We start from the raw sequence: 15,572 nt of genomic DNA on the forward strand, positions 1-15,572 counted from the left end.
ACGGTGGCTTTCATCTCACTGCCGTCTGTCCTCCAGCACAGCTTCCCAGAGAACACCTGGGACCGGAGCGCACCGAGGGTTACCTTCCAGTTCTACGGCATCCCAACGCTCTTTACAGTACCACTTTGCATGAGTCCTTGGCATTCTATCAGACTATTTTAGGCTGTTCTTGAAACATCATTTATACTTGTGCACGCATTTTGTTATTATTTCCAGAGCAGCCAAAAGGGGCAGACCCTCAACAGCTTTGTGGTGTCAGCCAGTGTGACCAATGCAAGCTCTCCAATCAAAGACCTAGATGAAGACGTCAAAGTCACGCTCCGGCATCTTATACCCAGCGCAGTAGGATTAACTGTCTGCTTACACTGCTTCCAATACAATAAATGAAGGAGTTAGTGACGCCTTTGATTAACAGTCGTATTCTTCTCTGTCAAAGCTTTACAAGGACGTACAGTGTGTTTACTGGAACTTCAATAAAAACAGTAGGTCCTGGTTAAAATGACCTCTAATTTGGTCTTTATGTATATGCTGGATGAGCTGTGTGATGCTAAATGTTTTTTGTCGTCACCTAGATGGACACGGAGGCTGGGACGATTACGGCTGTAGAACACACAACAGCAGCTCTGACTACACAACGTGCCTGTGCAATCATCTCACACACTTCGCTGTTCTTTTGGTGTGCATTGTCTGTTTCTGTTGTACTGTTTCCTAGAAAGCACGCTTTGGCCTCAGAGGGAGAGCGGCACATTTGAAAGCTTTGGTAGCAGCAGTGGCAGCAGTAACAGCAGTCGTAATGATGGTTCAACTCAGGTTTTACCAGCAGAGGGCGCTCAAAGCACAATATATAAAAATGAACTGCCCAGCGAAGTTGACACAAAGTCAAGTAATTGTGGGATGTGCTTCCTGTTCTCATGTCTATAGATGCAAACACACACTACTTCTAAATCAAACATAACCTTGAGTATTTTGTGTTTAAATGATCACATACAGTATATGTAATAAATAATGATATCTAAGAGTCATGCAAGACCGATCATTTTGACAAATCTGCATTCCAAAACTGCAAAAAATATGATGGCTTTTAGTCCTATTGTTATTGAAATTGACACTTAAGGTGCGTTGTTAAATTTTGCCACTATGGCCACTACTACAAGAGGGAGTAATTTCAGTGTTTCAGTGAAAGACCCTTCGAGCTGGTTTGTACTTAGTAGCAGGGAAAGGAGCTGTTACTGTTATTACTATGTACACTCCAATAAATCTGTGTGTGTGTGTCTCTCTAGGATGTCTCCAGGTCTGAGGTGGACCAGACTAATGAGAAGATCCTGACCATGATCACCTATGTTGGTTGTGGAGTCTCCTCACTGTGCTTGGGAATCACTGTTCTCACTTACACAGCTTTTGAGTGAGATTCTAACCACTGAGTTGCTCTTTCATGAATGTTTACAGTGTTACGTATGTTTTTTGTGTCTTACCTTTCATCTTCCTCCCCCACTCAGAAAGCTTCGTCGAGACTACCCCTCTCAGATCCTCATCAACCTCTCCCTGGCACTGCTGGGCTTGAACCTGGTGTTTCTGGTCGACTCTTGGCTGTCCTCCTGGGGACTGTATGGCCTCTGCGTGGCCGTAGCGTACACGCTGCACTACTTCCTCCTGGCGTCATTCACCTGGATGGGGTTAGAGGCCGTGAACATGTATTTGGCACTAGTGAAAGTCTTCAACGTCTACGTGCCCTCTTACATGCTCAAGTTCTGTGCTCTGGGATGGGGTGAGTCGTGTCTCCGACTGAGTGACTTTCAGGCCAAAACAGTGTCAGTCAAACACTTACCCACATTAAACTGTCCCTCCAGGGATCCCTCTGGTGATCTGCACCCTGGTGCTCATTGTGAACAGAGAGGCCTATGGCAGTCAGCTCTACACAGATGCTCAGCCCAGCTTAAAGCCACTGGACAACTCTGACAACTTGTGAGTTTGGGCTTCATTTGTTCATTTTTCATGTCTTGATGCAGACAAAATGTTTAAATCTGATTCCTTGTATGCTGTTTCACTAATAGGCAGAGGAAATAAGAGAATAAACATACACATGACATTATTCCACAGCTGTTGGCTCCAGGACGACGTGACATTCTACGTGTCTGTGGTCGCCTATGCCGTGCTGGTCTTTCTCTTCAACCTTGCGGTAAATAATTTCAACATTTAAGTTCATACAAACACTGACCAATGTCCCTTACTAGTTAATGCAACACAGTATTCTAACTACTAGCTAATTTATACACAGTTTCAGAGGGAATATCTACAGGAATTACCAATAGACATTAGGTATTATTTTTTGCATGCATGAAATGCATGAAAGCGAGATTAGCATGTATTTACTTCACATCTTAAAATCTCATTATCTTAACGCAGGTCAGGCTTTGCAGCCTATGTAACCTGGCATGCCTCTGTTTACCATATGCCTCCATTAAACCTCCCATTTGAGGGCACTTGTATACATTTCTTGAATTCTATTATTAATTTTTTTTCTGTATTTTAACAAACTCCAAGCCTTCTTTCGCATTTCCTTTCAGGTTTTTGCAGTGGTTCTGATCCAAATTCGCCACATGCGAGTCAACAGCCCAGCTGGCATCCGCAGTGGACTGATGCATGACCTGAAGGGTGTTGCCAGTCTCACCTTGTTACTGGGACTAACGTGGACTGTTGGCTTCTTTACCTGGGGACCAGCCAGAATAGTTCTGCTGTACCTTTTCTCCGTACTCAACAGCCTGGAAGGTTAGATAATTATACGAGATAATATAAGTCTAACCACTCATGGCAATAGATTTGTTTTTAAGTGGCGTGTATGAGTGATATACCGGTAAATAAACAAAAGAACAAGAAGAATGGGAGCAAAAAGGTTTGTGGTGTGAGAGTGCACCAGGCAACTGAAATGGAGGAAAAACTGATTGATCTGCGGCAAGAGAATAAAAGCCTCTCCAACATTAGATCGAAGGCTAACCACAACCGGACGAACTGAAAACAGTGCAAGCTGCTGGCTGCCGACCACGACGCTCTCTCTGGATTTGCGAGGCCGTCTACTGCCAGAAATCCAGCCATTAGTTGTTTAGTGTGTTGCCTGGAGTATTTACTCAGCCGTAAAGCTTATGCTCCGTCCTGATGGTCAAAGACGATCGGTGGACACAGGCTTTGTGTGTGGTTTGTCCAGTCCTTGTAGGTGTCACCTGGTGTTCAAGGTTTGTCTCAAGCTTCAGAATGGATGAATAGAAAAACTGTCTACCTTTCTCCACAAACGGAAAAACACTTTTTTTCAGGATTTAAACGCCTAAATCTGAAGAGTTTAAAGATGTTAACCATATCATTGTCATGGTTTGACAATTTAACTGAGAGTATTTGACCTGTAAAGTAAACTTGCCTCAGAGTATTTATGCAGTTCATGGTCGGGAAGCACATCCTCTACTCTATAGGCTAATGTTTTCTCTTTGACTGTTGCATCTGCTGGTCTGTCTTGCTTTTCAAAGACGTTTATTAGCATCTACCTTTATGTCAAACCATTTACTCCTTTATTTCTGTCACAGTACTGCAGTTGTATTAGGATAATACAATCCGTTTGACGCTGCTATATACCTTCTGCTTCTGTAGGCCGCTTTGGACCGCAGGACTCGAACCTGTGTGGTGTAAACTTCTTCTTCTTACTCTCCTGCAATGATTTTGTGAGTGATACTTGCACATGAATGGAGCGGAACAGGCTGCCTGATATAGCAATTTAGGGGAGTTGATTATGCTAATGATAAACTCTTAGAGCATGCACCTCCTCATGATGGCATTCATCAAACAGTTGAAATTAACACTTTAAGATACAATTGTGCGGTTGCAGGTTAAAGGTTTGGTGAATCTGACTTTGTATGAGCGCGCCTCACTGTTTTCTTATTCTTGTCTTCACCTTCTCTTGCTTTTTTTCCATCTTGCATGAGATCCATGGCGTGCGTTGCTGTGTTTATTTATTGAGTGAAGCTTTGCAAACCACACGCGCAGCCTTCCTCAACATCCCACCTCACCTTCACAGTTCAAAAGAAACCAACAAAACAGATAAAAAGAGGGAAATCAAACGGACCCTGAATGATGCAACTCTTTCACGACTGCCTTTACCTTGGCTGGCCTTTGTTATATTAGGCTACTTTCTTTTTTATCTGACAGTGACGCAACAAAGGGCCTCTTTTTACTTCAAGGAGAGAAATGCCTTGCTCAAGTGCAAATTAAAAATATGTGCGACGAAAAGAGCCACAAATCAAGAACTAATGTTATCCTCCAAAACTCATCTTTGTTAATATTCCAGGACTTTTCATCTTCCTCTTCCACTGTCTGATGAAGGAAAATGTCAGGAAACAGTGGAGGATCCACCTCTGCTTTGGAAGTTCCGACTTGAAGAGCAATCTGGTATGACAGCCACACATAGTATGAACTGACTTCATCACATCCCTCAAGATATCCTCTTCAATAAATAACTGCACATATGATCTGTCAGGTGCTATAAACACCTGCTTCGATGTCACAAATTTGGCTGTCCATCAGCGGACTTGATTTCTCTTACCTGTGTTCGGTGTTGTCGTCCAGAGTGGAGCAACTCCCCATCAGCTGGAGTCATGGCCAAGCCAGGATCAGATCCTCCCAGAGCATCAGTATCATGGGTCCACTCCAGTTCCAGCTCCACAGACAGCACTTCAGCTCCCTCCAACTCCAGCGAGGGAGACTCATCCTACACAAGGCCAAACCTGGGTGAGGAAACAAAGCAAAGCAGCATACGTCCTTACCACATTCATATCTATCAGTCTGTCAACACTGCCATCATTTTAGTACACTTTAAAGCCAACAAATAAACAAGTCAAGATAAACTGAAAGTTTGATGATAAAAATTTTATACAAAAATAGAATCAAATTTTTAATATGTTTTGGGAAATACAAATTTATAGCTATATTCCTTAATATGTTTAAAAAAAAAACATTTTCAGTGAGATATTGCTAATTTTGTCACTGGTCTTGGCAGAAACTCTCAATGCATTCCTTAATCCACAACATCATGAGACATTTAAGCTTGCAATTAAAAGTTGTAATTTGTCTTGTTGAGATTCACCCTCCTTTGTATGAAATGATGATCACAGATTTAGTCAGACATCACAGTCCCTATTCTGCCAGAATCACAGTGAAGGTCACTGCATACATTAATGAGACTGCACTGACGTTAAATCATTACGTGGAAGCCTTTGTAATTACGCTGGTTTAAACACAAATAAAAGGACGTGATTGTTATTTCTTAAAGGTTTGCCTCGCCATCTGACAGCTCAATTTAAGTTTACCCCCAGCTCCCAGGAATACATTCTCAAACCGCATATGAGGAAATGTCTGTTTTTCACACCTCCAAAATTGCCGACAGATGTTTAATTATCTTGCAGGCCTTTTTGTGAATTCTTTGGTTCTCCCTCGAGCCTAGAGAAGACCCTCAGGTACACGAGCTCTGCCTTCCCGCAGGGGGATGAACTCGACACCTGGCTGGAGGAATCGCTTGCTCGGCCAGCAAGAACAAAGATAAAACACACGAGACGTACATTTGCATATACACACATGCAGGCATGCAAATCCCAGAAACTGTCACGAAAAGCTTTAAAGCTGAAACAGCAGCCTCAACACGTAATGTACTCCTATACAAGCCACAGCGATATGAAATTCATGCAGCATAGGAGGCCAAATTAACTGTGAAGCACCATTGTATCCCAGCTTCAGTAGATTATCTTATCATGCTATTCTATTGTTTTTTGTTTTTGCTAAATATTGTAAAAGAGCCTGTAATTATGAGGACATGAGTAGTTGCATCGGTTCCAAGGAGGAGTTGGTTGCCAAGCAACTGGTGAGTGGAGCCATGGTGACAATGAACCATGGTACCACACAGTTTGTATGAAAAAATAATAAAATTTTAAATTTAAGATGATGCAAGTCTCCCTGTGTTCCTTCTTCACCTCCATTTCAGCCTGAACATGTGTACCTCAGGTTAAAAGAAATTATTCTCCAATAATCCCTAATCACTTCATGCAATGATTACCACACTTGTGAGTGTGACTGCTACGGATCTTTTTCTTGTAAAGTCTGACACCTTTGTAGCGATGGTCCAAAATATTCAATACCTGACACTGATTTAGGTTGATCTGTAGCTTTGTAGAGACATAACTGAAACACATGCTGCATGAATTTCTTGTGGTTTGCACAAGTTCCAGATTAATATACAGAATATCATGCAAAAGTCATAAAACCATACAATAGGGCTAGAAAATTCTGTATACTACAAAACAACCAAAGATAGTCAGAAAATATGTCAAAAGAAAATGTGTGTATCATTTTATTACATTTTTATTCACTATTTTTTTTCCAGCAATTATTATCTAAAAAAAAAAAAGCCATAAAGGACATTACAAAAGTTGAAACTGAACTTTGTATGATAACTTTGGTCCTTCAGCTGCAGGTTTGACCTCCTGAACCCAAACACACTTGAACTGCTGTGGAACTATAACAATCACAACCATGGGTTACTGTAGATAACCAAATGTTTAAAGTCATAGGACAGTAAATGACACTAAACAATAAATTGTACAACATAATAAGTACCTGTTCCTACATCCCTCTCCATACCTGTGACTGGTTGCATTATTCGGTTGGTACATCAACACAAAATACTGTTGTTAATCAGTACAAACTGTTGGCTACAAAACGTTGATGTTGCTCAATTCTACTTGACAGACAGAAAAATTGTTAGCCATTAACCAATGTTTTTCCACCCACAACTCATCAAACTGACTACTTCACTGGTGCACAACAGTAGGCTCTCTTTTATTTTTCTCAAACACCTACACAAACTGAAAACAACAATATTATACTGTACATAAAACAAAACTGGAATACTGTTCAGGTTAATTAGTGGAGTGCACAGAAGAACAGCAAAACTCTCCACAGGAACTTGGATGTTGGAAGTTGTACGTGGACTGTTACTGGGAGCACATTCATGCACTAAAGCAGTCCACCAGCTTTTTCGAATTCCAGGGACCTGCATCGTTGTTCAGAAACTGTTGCTTGACTACCTCTTTGGCTGTCTGATAGAGGTCGGCTTCCATCTATAAAACAACAACAACCATTTACGACATCATGCGTCACATCTGTCCACAAACAGCGTTGGAGCAAAGTCACACACCGCTCACGCAGTTAAAGAATGGCACAGCACATTCACCACAACCACACTTCCTAGTTTTACAGTACCACAGTTCTGGGATGGAGCACTGAGTATTCATGTAATCATCTAAAGCTGGCACACACCTTGATGCTGTGGTAGGTGGGAAGATCCAGCAGATAGCTATGCCCACCCAGCTTTGCAACTCGGAGGAAATAACTGTAGAGGGCTCTCTTGCAAAGTCTGCTGGAGGAGCCAGGCACACTCACAGATGGAGAGCTGGAAAATAATAACCAACATTCCAGTGAATGCTTCCCTATACACGTATTGATTGTCTTATGTATACACTATATATATATAGTTTCAATTAAAAATGCACTACTATCTAAAACTCAAGCTTCAATTTAAAAACTACCTCATCCTCATGGTGAAACTTTTTCCACCTCAACACTTATCCCAAAACAAAATGCTTGTGTCCTTAAAGGTATAACAAATTTGTGGAGTGCATTTCCAACCTGATAACAAATATTTGCAAAAACACATTTTTATAAAGTTTGAATCCTGCACTGCTTACACTCCCTGTTGTTCAATTTACATCAGTTAGTTGCCTTCTTTTGCCATCTTAGTTGAGATACAGACATTGTATCCAGCTAGAATAAATAATATGAATGCATCCAAAAAGCTGTTAAGGTTATTTGTGCTACAAGGAAGTCCATTAGAGTTAGCAGCTCAGTAACATAATGGCACCTTCTTGTTTACTGAAGACATGGACTGGTTTGTAGTGCGTGTAACACACACACTCCCCCACCAATAAATCACAATAACCTAGCCAGTTAATTAACAGCAGTCATGGGTGGATGATGTCCCGCTAAGTATCCGCTCTAAGACCAAACACTATAGTAAAATGAGTGCTCATTTCTTCACTGCATTTTGTGACTTGCTCTAAACGTTTCCACCTCCAACACTATTTTGGAGGATGCAGCCTGTGCTTCAGGGGCTCAGCTGTGCTGAACATAAAAACATATTTGGCAAGACAAGTCCTCTGCACTGTTACCGCAAAAAAGTGCAGTGTGGTTTGGCTGAGTGAGAGAAGGCTGGGCTTTTCACAGGCAGCACTTACCGCTGCTGCTAAGCAACTTCCTGGGGGAAACCCTGGAGTTGACCCCGAGGGAGCAGACCAGTGGTGAGAAGGCCAGTGTTTTCAATAAAGACACAGTTTGGGGATGGTATTGACTATGACAGCACTGATAAACGGTGACATTAGCAGATTAGCAGATGGCTGTGCAGGGAGACTGATGGTGGTCTGTTCCAAGACCACTATGATATTCCATGATATCATGATATTCTGCATCCCACTCAAGATTTCATTTGTTTCTTTATTACTAATACATTCCACATTTAATGGGTTCTTCTTGCCAGAATTCAAGAGATTTGGGTGAAAGCAAAGCTTTTTAGGACACATTCAATTGCATCAGTAGTGAAAATCATAGCTAAAAGAAGCTAGGAATAATTGGCATGCAACTTCTAAATCACTAAATTTAAAGGAGTGTCATGTGATCTCCATTTTCACACTATCATTTGGGAGTTTTTTCAGTAGGTGCTGTTGTCATCCTTTCAATTCCTCCTCACTCCCCCAGGAGCCGATTTATCTTCACTAATTTCTAGATTATTGTTTGGAACATGCTGCAGAACTCATCCTGACACATTAAACCCAAGATCTTCCCTAGAACTGGTAGTTCAGGCTGCACGACAGAAGCTGAAATACGCAGCAACACTGTGAGTGCCAAACAGGATCTGAAATCTATTTTTGGCTGTAATCTCTGCTCAAGGACAGCACTGCCTCCAGTGAGAGCCATGTCTGTGTCACACTCTAGCTACTGGACATCAGCAGTTGTCTGCAGCTCCACAACCAAGAGATGGCAGGAGCCCCGGGCCTCACTGAGATTGTCAAACAAGCAAACTGCATCAGGCTCTGCCAGCAGTTCTACTCTATCCCTGGAACTGGCTGTAGGAGTGTACATGTGGTAAGCTGTGGTCAGACTCTCTGCATGAATGGAGGACATCACCCTGGCTTCATATTTTTGATGCAGGATCAGTTACAGCACATTTTCTTCACTTACTAAACTTTGTGAAATTTGAACATCATGCAGTTTGTGTGCAAAGGATTGATTTATTGTGCAATGCTTGTGCATCTTACCCATCACTGATGACGCCATTGCTACTGTCCAGAACTTCAACATCCTTGTCTCCGAGGCACCAGTTGATGCTGAAATCATTGTGCAGCTTGGAGGCCACAAGAGGGTCCACGTAGTCGCCACAGAGAATGAGGATGCAGTGTTTTTTGTAGGATGGTGGCAGATAATCCTCCAGGTCATCACCCAGTCTCATGTTGATGATATCAGACACACCTTTAAAGAGTTTCTGGCCCCCTAAATGAACACATCAATCTCAGTATGTGTCTTTAAATCTTGTAATAATTCACAAAAAAAACAAAAAACAGTTGAAACAAACAAATCCATATAACATTGGATATTTAAAAAATTGTTCGAAGTGACCATTCCCATTACAGCTAGTACGGTATTATCCAATTAGCTGAACAGCTGCAGTTTACCAATTTCAAGAACATCTCACTGTTTATGACAGCATTGGAAGGTACACTATGTGGTTGTAAAATCCCAGGTTTTACTTTATTCACAAAACACCACTTTGAACTAACTTTATTGCAACTTCCACCCGAAAATAAAGGAAAAGGGACTCCTCTTTCATGTCTTAAAACTAAATATGCTACCAGCCTGACTTTGTCCAAAGGCAGCAAAATCTGTCAACCAGTACCTCTAAATCTCACTAACCTATCATCTATCATTTGCTTAATCAAAAAATCAAACAACACATGGTTTTGCAGGAAACTATTTGCTGAACTATGTCTTGGCTGAGAGCAGGAAGCTGCTGGCTTTAGCTTCTTATCCAGCCTACAGATATGACAGTCTTCTCATGCAACTCTCTGAGAAATCAAAAAGAGTATTAAAATGTCGAATAACTGCTCTGAGGCTCTGTACCTAACACAATGCTGGTGATGTAGAGTGGCTGGATGAAGTGGCTCAGTAATGCCCCCTGAACCCCAGTGACAGTCCAACGACACAACTTGTCACTGGCAGACATGCAGCAGACTTTGGCACCCCAGACACTCGGATGAAGGTAGGACACAGGGACCAGCAGGCCGTTGGCATGATACAGCAGCTTCACAGTGGCCCAGGTCTTGTTTGCAGGGCCCCTGAACAGGACACAAAACTACATTTTACTCATTTAGATGCCATTCAAACCCAGAGAAAAAAAATCTGATTTACCCAGAATAACAAGCACTTATAGAGAAATGCAAACCATAGATAATGAAACCTCTAACCTGTACTCTAAAGGTTTAGTTACAAAACATAATGTGCACTACAATGAACTTAATGTTAATGTATGAATTAGCTGAAGAACAGAGGTTTAACTGCAGAGCTATTCTATTCTACTGTGGAATGAAATCCTTTAATTCTAACAGTCCAAGGCATTTCACATACACACTGCAAAACACTGGTTCAAACAAAGGACATGGGACAAATATGGATAATGAAACACTCAAAAGAAGGGAATAACAGACTGCTGTACTCCATGTAGAAGTTCTTAGTTACTCCTTCGGGACACTGGTTGGTGTAGAGATGCAGACTGATCCTGGGTTTGAGCTGAAGCTGGTGGCTGTCTGCACTACTCTCGAAAATACAGTTCTCCTTGGCCTTTGGATCAGCATCAAAGAACAGCAAAAGCTGTTTGTACAGAAACCTGAACACAAGCCAGAAAATATCATTCTCACTTTGAGCCACACCAGCACTTTCAATGCACCAGAAGCACCATCAATTTTACACAAGAGAGTGAGCTGATACAGGCTGCCAGCGCTAACAAGTAATGAAACAGCATGACAGGACTTCATGAATATTCATAGGAAAAGGCAAAATGTGTACATTTTATTAGTAAATGTACACTGTACTGTTCCAAAGTTTGGAAATGCCACCATAAAAGCTTGACTGAGTACAGTCAGATGGCTGAGAGGACTACTCTATATTTTTGAAAGGTCTTTCATGCTCTAGGTTGTAAAAAGTCCTCTTTACAAATAGATGTTATTTTCTATGAAGGGCTTGCAAAAAAGAATTGTTTTGTACATGGAGAAAATAAAATGCTGTACAATGGTTCAATCAGACTGACAACTGAAGGGCAGAAAGAGACAACAATACCTCTGAGCAACAGTTAGCAAGAATATCAGAGATCATTGGTAAAAGAAATTGGGAGCTTAGCATCAAAATCTGTGTAGACTTTAACTGGAACAGATTCCTGATTCACTGTCAAGTGCAAAATAACGCCAACAACAAGCTGGAAATAACAAGCATGTTTAACAAAGCTATCCTTAAAGCTTCAAAATAGAAGCAGAGGGTTAGTCTAAGGTTAGCACTATTGGAATTGGATCCTGGAATATCATCTGAACATAGTATGAAGTGACTCATTACAGCTGAAACCTATTCCATCTCACCACTGAGTAGACCGCAGAGGGCCCAAAGAAGTCCCAAATATTTAGAGCCCAATTGCATATTGTGGTTCAACAATGATCTAGGGTTTATGATTTTTTTTGGACTGAAAAACAAATTCATGCTCTCATCATGACACAATTGAAGTTTTAATCATTTAATTCTTCTTCTTTTGGGTCCAAAACTATTTCAAATGTAAAGAATACATTTGGTTTCTGAATGACACTATTTTGATCTATGGTATAGCCATTTTTATAGGAAAGAAGAACAAAACAGTGTAACAGATGATTCCAAACTTTTGAACAGCAGTATATTTAAAGTTAAGAAGTAATAAAGTCTGAAATTGGGCACTCCATACGCTCTAACTCAGACTGAGTTTTGCAAGAGGTTATGTTGGAAGTCATATTAGCAGTTTGTACCTTAGGAGAGCCCGTCTGGCGATGATGACGGCATGGCAGTCATGGACCATCGTCCCATTGAAGCAAAGCCACTTCTTGCAGCTGGAACAGCCAGCTCCCACAGCCACCACCTTGTAATGCTCACATGGACGACCACATGTATCTAACACTTCTAATGGAGGAAAAGAAAAGTTTTTCTTTCCAACTTATACCTTTGTCGCTTTAGTTAATAACAAATGCTGGAGGCAAGGCGACAGACATATGATTGAAATGGAGAAAAATGTGTGAAGGGCATTAAGGTGAAACACACTAACAAGTGATGACACATGCTTAACAGTGCATTTTAAAATTGAAAGACCTACAATCAAGCAAGAATGCAATGTTATTGGTATGCTGTCAGTCTCCATTCAAACCACAGCTTATGACTAAAAGATTCACAGGTCATAATCAGCAAGACAGGTTTCCTTGAATTAAAAAAACAAAGAGAGAAATACTAGCTCTCCAGCACATAAATGTCAAAATCGTGGTTGGAACTGGCACACACATCACAACTTTTTTTTTATTCCTTCACATAATCAACCATTAACAATGTATTTAGAAAACACATTTAAGTAGCTTTAACGTTAAATGAACGCGTTCTGTCCACACAGTATGTCAGTGTCACATAGACACTCTTCATCTGCATAGAAAATTCTTGGGAATGCAGCGAGACAAAAATTGAAGATGAAGTTCATTCTGTCGGACCAATTGAAGGCCGCTTTACTTCCATTTGATAAAAATCCAACATATCTCATGTTCTTACCTCTTATCAAGACAAATGCTGCCATGTGGCTCTTACAGCCTTGGAAATCAGGACACATCTTCATGAGGCTGTCAAACTTATCACTACTTATTGCTGCCATGTGATTCTTGTGCCAGTCAGTTTTCCAAACTAGAAGAAAGGTAAAAATAAAACCAAAAGGCAGCTATATAAACAGGGACAGAGCGCAATTTGGACATCATCCTGTAAGTGCTATTATGAAAACCCTTTCAAATTACCAGCGTTAAGAAGTAGTGCTTGCCTTGAACAGTTTTATTTGCTACTATTGTGGTTAGGTGCCTGAAGATTTGTGGCAATTGCTTTTTATCACAAGTCAGAAAGTGTTTTTCCGTATTTACTGGTGAATATCTGAGGTTTGTGCTGTAAAATGATCATTAAACAACACAGATTACACCTGTAATGTATTCTATATATAAAGTATACACTGTATGTGCAATGACAGTGGCAAAGAATAACTCTCCATTCAGCTCTACGTAAAAAATAAAGAACAGACAGACAAACAAAAACAATCTGTATTTTTTTTCTGTAATTTAGCAGTGTAACAGGTCTGGCACAGTGCATTATGATTGAGGCAGCCAGTCACATACTTAATATTCACATATACTTATAAAATCTAATTACAGAATCTGTAATTGTAACCGTAAATCTTGTCAGTCTCTAGCAAATACATATTTTCATCTGGTATTATTTCCGAAATTGATTTCATTGTTCATGGAGAGCTTTCAAACACTAGCCTTCCCTTCTCAGAAAGTCTGAATTTTGACTTCTTCATCAGTTAATGCCTTGCAACCTTTTTCTTCTAGTGTTTTCCTAAAGCCAAACAAATAAAATAATCTGTCAGTAAATGTTGTGTGGAGTGAATGGAGAATGCAGTGTTGTGCTTGGGCAGCTTTTCCTTGCATCCTATTTGTTTCGCAGCCACTTTAGTCCAAAGCTTCTTACAGTAAGTGCTTTCAAACTGCACAGAAACAAAAGCTTGTTGTCATTTTTCTTTTTCTAGGAAAGAGAAAAAAGTGCTAGCATGAGCCTGTGTTGAAAGTCTAGAGGTTATGACTGTATGACCAGGATGGAGAAGAGCCTTGACCGAAGGCAGGTTGAAGTTGGAGTGAGCAGTTCTTCACTGCCCTGTACGCCACAGTAGCATCAGAGACATGAATCTGTATGCAAGCTACAACAGGGAGTCAGTGTAGTGAATGGGGAAGAGGACTGGTGGGGGAAAACTGGTATAGCAGCCCTGACTAACACACTTAAGATATTACTACCGCACCTTCAGTCTTTGTGCTCTCATCTGGATTCTTGAAGTCCTCAATCTGGTCCAGGAGGAGCTCTTCTTCCAAGTGTATGCTTTCAACGGGTGACGTACCGGGGAGCGAGAGGACAGCGTGGCCATCATCTGAGTATCCGTCCTGACAAAAACAAAATCATTCCGGTAAAAACATGGACTGTGTCTTCCTCCTCTTATCAACCATGAACCTACTTCTCTCGTGTTAATTTAGGATGCTTCTGTCAAGACGTCATCAGTACATATAAACATACTGTTAAAGCAATAATGAGACAAGAAGGACCATGTAAAGTATGAGTTTAACATTGAGAATGCATTGCTGCTGTTCACAGATGAAGTGACAAGGTGGCTACAGATGGTTTTGAACCCCTTCAGTTAGCTAGATTATGATATCAGGCACTGCTGTAATTGCCAGTCAAGTAATCTGCTGTTAATAATCACAGATGTTGAGATTTAACTTTGATGTCAGATTTTCAAATACAGCTTAACACCGTAATTCATTCCCACATAATTTCAGGTTGTCTGTAAAGGACACCTTCTACATGAAAGCAGAGAATTGCAAATAAGGTTTTTCCCCCAGGAAACAAGCCAGCTATAAACAGATGCTGATAGCATCTCTTTTGTTCTCAAACAAGAGGTGAACGCCTAAACAATTACCAAACACATTTAACATATGGTCTTTACATGCAGCACCTACAGTAAGCAGTGGGAAACCCTGATGTTACCTTGTTTATTTACCTCATCTCCCAATTGCCAGTCACCAGATTCAAGTTTATCTTTGAGCTTTCGGATGGAAGCCCTCTCCATCCTGAGTCGGTCACCTCCTTCAGGAACTAAAGCTTCTTTCACTTGGCCATGGTCTCCAGAAGGAGGCCGATTTTTCCTATAAAAGTAAAACAAAAAGTGATCAGATTTAATATTGTGCATTGAGCAGCTCATCTTTCAAAATGTCCTGATCCATGCACTTTTTTTTTTTTTTTACATTTTCACACCACAAAATACAGCAAGTTTAACTTAAAAGTTACTTTTTTTGTTTTTTGGCTGCTCCCCCACTAGATCATCTGCTAGATCAGGCCCCACCCAAGCCAGTATGGAGACCTGAATATTTGATCTGGCCATAGGTTTCAATCAAAAGCAGCTGCAATTCTGAGTGTGTTTTGGTGATGTTTTCTTCTCAGTACAAAAACTCTCTAGATGACAAGTGCCAAGCAAGGAAGGAGGATTAAAATGGAGGGTGACACTCATGAGCAAAGCATAATTTCAAGGCTCACAAGTGCCTAACAAACCAGTTTCTCTACCTGCATATTTAAGTAGA

At 40.8% G+C, this 15,572-nt stretch overlaps 2 protein-coding genes and 1 long non-coding RNA gene across 3 annotated transcripts; 2 read left to right on the top strand and 1 right to left on the bottom strand.

Moving 5' to 3' along the window:
* The first annotated feature begins 46 nt into the window (after window positions 1-46).
* On the top strand, window positions 47-667 carry LOC121617813. Its single transcript, XR_006007413.1, has 4 exons — window positions 47-117; window positions 217-342; window positions 437-482; window positions 573-667. It is a non-coding gene; the product is annotated as an uncharacterized LOC121617813 (long non-coding RNA).
* Window positions 668-1,137: 470 nt separating this feature from the next.
* Window positions 1,138-5,583, top strand: LOC121617590 (adhesion G-protein coupled receptor G6-like). Its single transcript, XM_041952782.1, has 9 exons — window positions 1,138-1,176; window positions 1,281-1,402; window positions 1,497-1,765; window positions 1,848-1,962; window positions 2,098-2,176; window positions 2,565-2,766; window positions 4,328-4,428; window positions 4,606-4,767; window positions 5,442-5,583. Exons 1-9 carry the CDS (start codon window positions 1,138-1,140, stop codon window positions 5,451-5,453), a joined length of 1,101 nt encoding a protein of 366 aa, XP_041808716.1. The 3' UTR covers window positions 5,454-5,583.
* Window positions 5,584-7,037: 1,454 nt separating this feature from the next.
* adad2 (adenosine deaminase domain containing 2) lies at window positions 7,038-15,072 on the bottom strand. Its single transcript, XM_041952783.1, has 9 exons — window positions 14,996-15,072; window positions 14,258-14,381; window positions 12,958-13,086; window positions 12,177-12,327; window positions 10,850-11,020; window positions 10,258-10,472; window positions 9,399-9,630; window positions 7,348-7,480; window positions 7,038-7,148 (listed from the first exon to the last, which is right to left on the bottom strand). Exons 1-9 carry the CDS (start codon window positions 15,062-15,064, stop codon window positions 7,038-7,040), a joined length of 1,335 nt encoding a protein of 444 aa, XP_041808717.1. The 5' UTR covers window positions 15,065-15,072.
* Between the last annotated feature and the right edge of the window lie 500 nt (window positions 15,073-15,572).

This window comes from Chelmon rostratus, chromosome 14 (genome assembly GCF_017976325.1).
Source record: "Chelmon rostratus isolate fCheRos1 chromosome 14, fCheRos1.pri, whole genome shotgun sequence".
NCBI lineage: Eukaryota > Metazoa > Chordata > Actinopteri > Chaetodontiformes > Chaetodontidae > Chelmon > Chelmon rostratus.

Coding starts and splice junctions, on each gene's coding strand:
- adad2 (XM_041952783.1), bottom strand. CDS start 15,064: ATGGAGAGGGCTTCCATCCGAAAGCTCAAAGATAAACTTGAATCTGGT. Junction 12,328..12,957: donor AGCATTTGTCTTGATAAGAG/GTAAGAACATGA, acceptor TTCCTCCATTAG/AAGTGTTAGATACATGTGGT. Junction 10,473..10,849: donor ACTAAGAACTTCTACATGGA/GTACAGCAGTCT, acceptor TGTCCTGTTCAG/GGGCCCTGCAAACAAGACCT.
- LOC121617590 (XM_041952782.1), top strand. CDS start 1,138: ATGGCCACTACTACAAGAGGGAGTAATTTCAGTGTTTCA. Junction 1,177..1,280: donor GGAGTAATTTCAGTGTTTCA/GTGAAAGACCCT, acceptor GTGTCTCTCTAG/GATGTCTCCAGGTCTGAGGT. Junction 1,766..1,847: donor GTTCTGTGCTCTGGGATGGG/GTGAGTCGTGTC, acceptor CTGTCCCTCCAG/GGATCCCTCTGGTGATCTGC.